The sequence below is a fragment of the Gallinula chloropus genome (genome assembly GCF_964237585.1).
Source record: "Gallinula chloropus genome assembly, chromosome: 15".
Lineage (NCBI taxonomy): Eukaryota > Metazoa > Chordata > Aves > Gruiformes > Rallidae > Gallinula > Gallinula chloropus.
Window position 1 is genome coordinate 10,086,249 of NC_140100.1, and position 9,473 is coordinate 10,095,721.

At 43.0% G+C, this 9,473-nt stretch overlaps 1 protein-coding gene across 1 annotated transcript in view; it reads left to right on the top strand.

The window, feature by feature from the left end:
- Positions 1-8,556, top strand: part of BAIAP2L1 (BAR/IMD domain containing adaptor protein 2 like 1) — a gene marked incomplete at both ends in the record, with an annotated part of 38,102 nt that extends 29,546 nt beyond the window's left edge. The window contains 9 exons of the mRNA XM_084271125.1: positions 153-290; positions 1,590-1,742; positions 2,190-2,357; positions 3,074-3,224; positions 4,288-4,495; positions 4,802-4,879; positions 5,187-5,352; positions 7,961-8,001; positions 8,481-8,556. Coding sequence (XP_084127251.1) covers positions 153-290; positions 1,590-1,742; positions 2,190-2,357; positions 3,074-3,224; positions 4,288-4,495; positions 4,802-4,879; positions 5,187-5,352; positions 7,961-8,001; positions 8,481-8,556 — 1,179 coding nt within the window. The remainder of the gene's footprint in view (positions 1-152; positions 291-1,589; positions 1,743-2,189; positions 2,358-3,073; positions 3,225-4,287; positions 4,496-4,801; positions 4,880-5,186; positions 5,353-7,960; positions 8,002-8,480) is intronic.
- Between the last annotated feature and the right edge of the window lie 917 nt (positions 8,557-9,473).

The following is a 9,473-nucleotide window of genomic DNA, read 5'->3' on the forward strand; positions in this document are numbered from 1 at the left end:
CCTGTGCATGACTTAATCACATTTTTAAACTGAAGTTGAGACAGGCAATTTCCTAACTCATGGGATAGTATCTCATAGATAATGTTTTTGAGTCACTTACCTGGTTGCATGGCTGAGTTCATCATGGGAGGTTTTAAATCCTTTGATTGCAGGCAACTTTAAAGAGGTACCAAACTGAACACAGAAGCAAATTAGATTCTTTAGAAAAGTCTCAGGCTGAGCTGAAAAAAATCAGAAGGAAAAGCCAAGGAGCACGGAACGTAACCAAGTATGAACATAAAGAAATGGAGGTCAGTGTATTCTCTCTCACTTTGTGTCCTTCTTTGTATGAGAACTGGTCAGCAGGAAATGTTGAATTATTCCAGGTCACATCCGAGTCTGCTGTGAAGCCTGACTTGTGAAGCTTACAACGATTTCTGTGCAGTGTATTGGTTAACACACTCAACTCCTCTCCGAGTTACTTGGCAACAGTTGAGCCCTACAATTTAGGAGCACCTTTATTATAAACCAACTTTAAGGAAGAAAAAAAGGCAGGTTCTTTCAGAGTACATATCCCAGTTGGAATTGAGCCCTGGACTGCCCTGCTGTGCATATTCAGAATGCTATTGCAGCTTTTAGGCTTCACCCCTTCACCACTACTTGATTTTTATTTTTTTAAGATACCCCTGTCACCACACCTTTGCACAGAGGTTTACCCAGGGAGTCAGCTGGGCTATGCAAGTTTAGCAGTCATTTGCTAGGAATTAATTTCCCGAAGTAGGGAAACGCCAACTTCTGCTCTGATCACCTTTCCTGCTGCTCCTAACGCAGCATTGCCATCCTGAGGCCAAGTGAGGAATGGCAAGGCAGCGAGGAGACGCTTCTAATAGCCGGTCATGCTCTGGCTGTCACGTACCTTCAGAAAACCCTTGCCACTGATATTTTTATTTGCACAATACTCTTCTTTCCGTTTTGTCCATATTTTTCTATTTTCTTCCCAAAGAAAGCTTTTTCTAGCAAGGTACAGTAATCAGAAATAATAACACTGGCTCCTATTTCTTACTACATAAAACCACCTCATAACAGGCGTTTTTAAGGTATTGGACTGAGAATCGAAGGATTAGCATTTAATCACAGTTTAGCCAGGAATCCTCATAACCTCAGACAAACAGTTTAATCTTTTTAGTAACTCATTTTCCTCTCTAAAATGAAGTACAGATTCATGTAGCTTTGTGAGAGTAAAGGTAACTGCTGCGGAGCTGATGAGGGTAATTAGTCTAATTAGAACACCTGCGGCCTTCAAATTGCTCAGCACAGTTCTGCTTTGATGTCATCATCATCATATTTACTATGGTGTTTTGTTTAATGGCTAAAAGGCTGTTTCTTGTTTTACTTCACTTCTCCCGCTGCCCCCTGTAAACGGGTTCTTGGCTGCCTGTACAGAGAGCACCTGTTTACCTGGGGAGCTCAGGGTAGCTCAGGGGTGTGCATGGGAAGTAGAGGTGCCTTATCACCTTTCCAAACCCTTTTTCTAAGGCTCTTGGAGTTTGCTTCAGTGATTGTGTGATACCAAACAGTACTGACAGGCTGTGTGTGACTTTTTCCCTTAGTATTTGGAAACAGTGAGCTCTCGGCAGAGCGATATTCAGAGGTTCATTGCAGAGGGCTGCAGAGAAGCTCTGCTTGAAGAGAAGAGAAGATTCTGTTTCCTGGTTGACAAGCACTGCAGCTTTACCCAGCACATGCACTTCTATCATGTTCAGGTCAGTGCCAGGAGTGTGGACAGGAACGACGCTCCTGAAATGTAATCACAGAGGAGACCTTCACTAAATCCTGCAGCAGGTAGAGCAGACTGCCATAAACAGTGGAGAGAGGGCTGAGGAACACCAGTGCCAGACAAGCGTTGTGATTGGGTCACAGAAAATGCTCCCAACACAACATTCTCCTAAATGTATTGTAGAGATGTTAATGGGTCACGGTGACTCTTTACAAAACATATGGACTGATATTTTTGCACTGTCTGGCTCTGAAAAAGGGCAGTCACTTCTTGCAACGTGTCCTTTCACTCAAAGAGCTGTTACTTACAAAGATCTTTGCAATATTTCTGTTGTGCTGGGGCTCTGCTTTGGTATAATGGAAATTACCAAGCAGGTCTGAGTAGTTCTATGGAAACCAGTATCCTTGACAAGTACCTCTCACCTTTGATGCAGTGTGCGGACTTCCTAAAATCCAAGCTGCCCGGGTGGCAGGAAACCTGCAGTGATGCCACCAAAGTGCCTGAGAAAGTCAGAGTGATGATAGATGAAATAAGGACCCCTGGCTCCACGCCCGTGTCAGGAACTCCCCAGCCTTCGCCAATGATAGAGAGAAACACCATGGTATGTTGGGCTTGGACAGCTAAAGCTTCTCCCTCAGCTGGGAGCAGAGAGGCTTCACCAGCTAGTTTTGTACCAGAGCATTTGGGACTGGGGCTGTCGTGTCCCTCTGGAATGTGGTGGGGCTGGGTATGAAAGCAAAAGCATGAAGCTGAAGCTCTGCTGCTGGAAAAACACCCAGCACAGTTGGCAGCAGCATGTATCCATCCGGGCACAACTCCATTTTCACTTGGGTGCCCAGGACTGTTTCTGCAGGGCCTCAGAACCACTTGTGTTCCAACTGCCCCATTTCCTACTTCTTATCTCAAAGGACATTAAGTATAGATGTAAACAAAATGTTACTGTTCTTCTTCCTCCCTCCTCTGTGATTCTTACCAGCAGAGTACAGGTTAAACTCTAAATTCTCCCTATTGGTATGTTGTGTCACCATTTATAAAATAAATGAGTAAATTTCTCATCAAAGGATCTGGCCATTACCTCGGTGTAACTGTGTGTGGAAAAAAGGGCTATTGTAGCGTTCTTACTGCCAAACACTTCCCATGGGGCAGAGGCCTCTTAGGAACAATTCTATCAGTAAGTTCATGGGAACATGAGGCCGTGTTGAGGCTCCAAACACCTGTTGACTGGGAATAATACATCAGCACTGCTTTCTAGAATGTAATGCTGCAAGTCATGGCTATCTCCTCAGTATGGTGACACTGTTGTTTTTGTGACTCTAGATTGGAAATAATTTTTATCCTCATCATGAAAATGCATCGAAGGTGCCCCCTGCTCCTACAGGTCGGGCGTACACCAGCCCGCTGGTTGATATGTTTAACAATCCCACGACGGCCCCGAAGGCATCTTCTGAGAAGCTCCACAATTCAGCAGGTGTGTGTGACTTCCTTGCAAACTAGGGAAGTGTTGATGACATACAGTTGTGTTCCAAATAACGACTTCTTGACTACTGTGGTGCTGTGAATTCCAGGGCATAGAGAGGAGTATAAATGGTCTTTACAAAGGATGTATCTAAGCTACCTCACAGGAGGAATGTGTGCTGTAAGAGGCAAGGAATTGTTTGCAGTAAAATGCAGGTCAAGATGGGTAGGTGCTATTTTAATCCTGTTCTGGGTTAATCAGGGACATGCTTAACTGCTCTTGGGGCTTCAGTCTCCTCAGAAGAACACATTCTGTAACTCTGAACAAGAATCATCTGAGTGTTTCTTTCCCTGCACACAAACGTAAACTCTGCTCCAGACTGGTTTCTGTTCTGGGCATGTCACAGTTAGGGGAGAACGCACACAGGACAGAATGAGCAGAGTCTTGTCCTTCCTGAAACGGAAAACCCACCTAAGGTTTGGCTCCTGAGTTCCTTTTTACTTTCTCTGCTATAGTGAAGGAAGGGAAAGAACCAAGCCTAGCTCTGTGTGAGCAATGTAGAACTCATCGAAATGCTAATAGCAAATCCAGCACTTCTTCCTTAAAATGTGTTCCCAGTACACCATACTGGTCCCACACAGGAGGTCTCAGTTGTGTGTTGCCTTCTGCTCATGGATGCAGCTGAAGCTGAGCACTAGCCACATCTGAAAACAAAACCTTGGGCTTCATACACAGTTACTTTTTTTAGACTGGAGAATTTTCAGAGGTCTTCACAGCTGTGAATGTTCAGTGTTTCTCATGGCAAAAGAGGAAAGAAATCACAAGATAAAACTTATCTTTTTATGTCTGCTTGTTCAGTTCTTAATGCACATTCTATTAAGAACTCTGTGGTGATTAAGAAACATGGATAGATAACTGAGAGGTGTGAAAGTGGAAACCAAAGCAGTATGAAGTCTCAGAACTTGATTTGCACTGAACTGTTCCTTTATTGTTTCCTCTCAGATTACTGATTGTATTGAATTTTCTTGGTGTGTAACTAACTTTGCCCCTTTTTTTGCCTTTTTTTTGTTGACAGAGAATTCAGATGATGCCAGTTTATCGCGTTCGACTTCTGTTGCCACAGGACTAAATATAATTAAAAGGCAAAAAGTAAAGACAATCTTCCCACATACTGCTGGAAATAACAAGACGTTGCTTAGCTTTGCACAGGGTGATGTCATCACACTTCTGGTAGCTGAAGAGAAAGATGGCTGGCTTTATGGGGAGCATGAGACAACTAAAACGTAAGATAATCAATATGTTACCTGTTTTGGACATGAAGGAAAAACCTCTCTGGTCAGATTTTATTAGCAGATGTTTTCCACCTTTTTTTGTTGGCTGTCACGGACTGGGGACTTGGGAGTCTTTCTGGAGGGTGAATCACTGCACGCACTTTAGGGAGATTCTGTGCACTGATTTGGGATGGTCAGAAATATGAGGTCTTTAGAAGTTAAACCTTGGGTCATGGAGTCTGGTGATTGTCCACTGTTGTCTTTTGAAAGACCTTTCCAATTAATATAATATGAAATTGAAAACCTTTGCTGTTACAGAAAAGGATGGTTTCCATCGTCCTACACGAGACCACTAGAGGAACCAGCGGATGAAAAAGCATTTGCCCCAACATCAAGGTACTGTTTGGGGTGGGACTTGCAGAAATGCCCAGATCTTTCCTAACGCTTATTAAAAATGTCGTTATTCTTCTCATGTTGTTTGCTGTTCAGTAGCATACACAGTAAATACTTTTTAACAGTATGTAGTGTGATGCCTTGATTACATTCATGTGTTTTACTGGTTACACAAAGACCCAAGATGCTTCTGCAGAGTCCCATTGAGTTCTGTGCACGCCTTTACCTCTCAGCTCATGCATGTTTGTACATGAGTGAGAGAGATGGATTCCAGGAGCTGAAGATGGGTTTGTTGGGTACTGTCTTGCAGCGCCGCACCAATCCGAAGTATCAGTTCTGTAAACCTTGTGGAGAAAGGTGACGTTGTCCTCCCGCCGCCAGACTACCTGGGATCTTCACAAGCTGACAGGAGGATGGAGTCTTCCAAAGGTACTACTGCCAGAACACCCTCCGACCGAGCAGACGACACGGGCCCGGTAAGTGATGGACACCATCAGTTCACTTTTGCCCTCTTACACTGAGCTCCTGGAGGAGGCCCTGCAGTGTTCTGCCTTAGCTGCCTGTGCCGGCTTCAGCCGCCCTTCCATGCATCTGTCTGGAAGTGCCCTGGGCTTTTGGCATTTCAATCCATCTGTAGTAACAGGAAGAGTAATAGGAAGGGAGAATTCTCAGGAGTATAACCAAGTGTTAGGAAATTCAGCCTGCTTAGTAAAGTTCTCTGTAACGGATTCTGTGAAACACAGAAAGAACTTCTCACAGAAGGTACAAATCCATCATCACGAGGTATCTTAGAGCTGGAGTGGGACTTAAACAGCAGAAACCCTGGATGGAGTGAGTGGTGGTTCTGTGGATGTTCCTTGGGGATTGAGGTGTTAATGTGTCTCTTCAGCAAAACCACAGCTGAGTGGAAATGCATTGCTAGGAACAGGTAACACTGTATGGAAGTGTTTTTGATATTAAGCCAGCATTTGAACGAATGATTAGCCTTCAAACTGAGCAAGGACTAATCTTTTTCTTGCTGCTTGTTTAAGTATTTTGTTGATCTATATCTAAAGGTGACAGATGTTCTGGGGACTCTTCAAAAAGCCTCTTGAAGCAGAGATTGCTCTTTGGCAAAAAACTTTTGATTTTTATATATCTATTAAATACAGCTGTCCCCACTAAAATTGTGAGACTGTATGAGAGTAAGAGGCAAAGTCCCATTAGTAGGTGCTGCAGCAAACTTCTGAGAAGTCAGGGATCCCACAGTTGGCTGACAGTGGGTAAAAAAAACTGTATGTATTTATTGGTATGAATATTTTGTATGTCAATATAAATAACATCTAACAAGGCCAGAATGGACCTTACAGCCTCCTAGGAATGGAAAACAAGCAAATATTTTCTTGAGAGTCTCAATTTCTACAGGGAAAGCTAGACTTAGAGGAGAATTCTGGACTATAAAATGATGACTGCTCTTGTTGAGGTACCTGTAACAGCTGCCTTTTCACTGTGATTCTTCTTACCTCTTACCGCACACACGAGGAAGAGAACAATAGAGGAATGTCACTGCTTTGCTCCCAAGTGTCTTGCTCCAAAGTCTCTATTTACTTCCATTCTCTGGAAAGCTGCAGAGCTTCTTTGTCTTTTCCTGCTTCCCTGCAAGTCACCGACCCCCATGCCATCAAGGGGCTTTGGAAATAAGCTCAGTTATTGCAGGCTGCTTTCTAGGCTCCAGCAGAACTTGTAGTCATGTAAAACAGTATGTTTGCAGTGTCCTTCACACAGAAGTAGGAAATGATTCATTGAGGTATCTCATTCTTGTTTCAGAACACAGGGAGAAATATAGCTCAGGATTTCAAGGAGGGAAGATGAGGGATGGTTCTTGTAGGTGAAGTTGATGTTGTCTTATCTAGGACAGTATTCTGAAGAACGATGCTACTAAAAAGACTTAACAGTTGGTGGAGCTTTGAGGGTTGGTGCTCAGTAAGCAGTAGCATGTAATTTGGGCATTTGCTTATTCTGATTAATGTTAAGGGCTGATTAGGCCTAATTCTAAGGTCTAATTCTGTTTGACTGATGTATCTGAGCAATTCCACTGGAATCACAAGTCACACATGTGCTTCGGAACCCAGCTGAATTAGGTTCTCCAACAGGGTCACCTGCATGTAGCACACAGCGCTTGCGAAGGGCCCAGCTTTGTTCCAGCCCTCTATCTGGTCAGGGCTGAAGCACCACACCCTGCTGTAGCACCCCTGACAGCAGCACTGTCACCTCCTGAGTTACCTGACCTCCACCACAATGGAGCACACCTCATCAGAGACGTGTGGAGCACACTGTAGCTATAAACCCAACGCTTTTCAGGTTGTACACTTTACACCTGGTAGTTTCAATATAGTGAAATAGTAGTAACAGTGGTGCAAAACTCTTCCTTCCTCCTTTGGTATCACTCCCACACAAACTGCAAGTTACATACATGCTGCTTTGTTACTCACCAGCACTACTTGCAAAAGTCAGAGGAGATCCCTCAACTTGTACTTTGTAAATCAATAGCTAAACAGAGCAGCATGTATAAAACCCCTGTAGAGCAGATGTCTGCACTCATTCAAGCTTTTAACTCTGTCAAGATACTGGCTGCAGCCTTTAACTTCATGCCTGGGGGTTAGGTGGAGATTCACTGACTGCTTTCTCATGCAGCAGGACCTGCCCCAGGCCAGGTTGTGGTGCTGTCCTGTGACACCTCCAAGTTTAGAAATTCTGCTACACAAGCAGGAGAGGCTGGCAGCTGTGCTGCAAGTAGCTCTGTCCTTTTTCCTTTGGGTGATGGCTGCTGTAGTGACACTTCTTTTAACCTAAATGCCCCACTAGAACTTGGGTGGATACCACACCAATAAAAAAGGCCAGATACTGAAAACACCATCTCTTAATTTTCTAATTTGGACATAGAGGTAACTGCCCCTCCATAGCTACCTCGACAGGGCAACTGCACTACACAGGGATTATTCTGAATGGCTTTAGTATTTGAGTCTGCTTGAATGACTCGAGCAGGACACTGAGAGCACCTGTAGTGTGTCTTTGTAACTCTGCATAAATATCTCTCTTTTACAGAAACCTGACATGAATGGCATTGTAAAACCACCTTTTCTAAGGTATATTTTTAATTTTTTTATACCAATCCATTTATTTTTATGTTGGTTTTTATCACTGTATTGATTGTGAGGAGAAATCAGGCTCTTGCTGAATTACTGGGTGACCATTCCCTACGCATGGGTAAAACATCACGGCTAAAATTTGGTTGCACTTTTCTTCGAAGTGGCATCCAACACACAGGTCCTTCCCAGCAGTGTGGTCTTCTCCAGTAGTCTGACAGGGTTAAACTGTGTCTTTTGAGGGTTAAAAAGATGGGGAGAGAAAAGTCCAGCTCTAACTGTGCATTAACTCTTACCCAAGTTTTGGATCACTGTGAGGGGGAGTCTTCATACCTAAACTTGTTTTAAAAATTCAAGTTAAATAGAGACTTGCACAGAATCTTTTAGTCTAAGACTAACCTGGATGAAGAAACTGCATGGCTTAACTTTGGTCCTGTGCTGCTGCAAGCTGTCCAGTAACTCTCTGCATTTCTTTTCAGTGGAGAGAATCCTTTTGCAACTGTGAAACTCAGACCAACAGTAACAAATGACAGATCAGCACCAATTATTCGATGAACAGTCTGCACACACCTACTTCTTCCTTATCAACACCCTTTTCAGTAATGACATTTGCTATCTAAACTTGTTCTGAAGATTTATTTAAATCTCTGTACAATAGAATTGTAATGGAATGGATTCAGATTTTTTTTAAACCTGTACTTTCTAATGAGTTAATTGCTTTGGGCTAATATTTGAGCACTTTGGCTTGATTTTACAGTATGCCTCTTTTGTAGTAGGAGTTGTGACAATACCAGAGGTAGTCTGGATATTCTAGTAAACTGGTAACTGATGGCTCACAGATCTGAGCCTCTGGCATTCATTATTTGGAAACTGCACTAGTAAGTTCTAGAATATAAGCCTGCATAAATAAAGATTATTCCCTCCCCACCAAACACTGTAACAACTGCCTTATTCCAGAATAGAGAATTGTGTGTATAAAGTGATTATATATTATTTTAAGACAGACTCCCTAGGTTAAATAAATATTTATCCTTCAAGAACAGACAACTTGTAATGCTTTGCTTAATGTTCAGATACAAATTTAAGTGTTAACATAAACCTATTTTAAGTCTAATCTTGTACTGTCACTTTCTTTGATATTTTTCTTTAAAACACATTGTCAAACTTCAGTGTTACAAAGAGTCCTAATAAAAGTATGCCATGGGGGTTTTTCCTTAACTGCTAATATAAAATGCTGCCTCTGATGTTGCTCCATCACTGCAGCTACCTCCACCAGCAACACACATCATGCTTGAAACATTTTAGTCATGGAGCCTGATGCTGGCATAAAGCAGCACTGGAGTTAAGCTCTAATTCCCTCCCTCCAGTGTGCCTGCTGGAGTTCAAAGTCATGTGAAGTGTCCTTTCAGTTGCTGAGGATCACAAGTAGTGATGTGAGCATGTGATGGCAGCAGAGACCACATGTTCCTCTT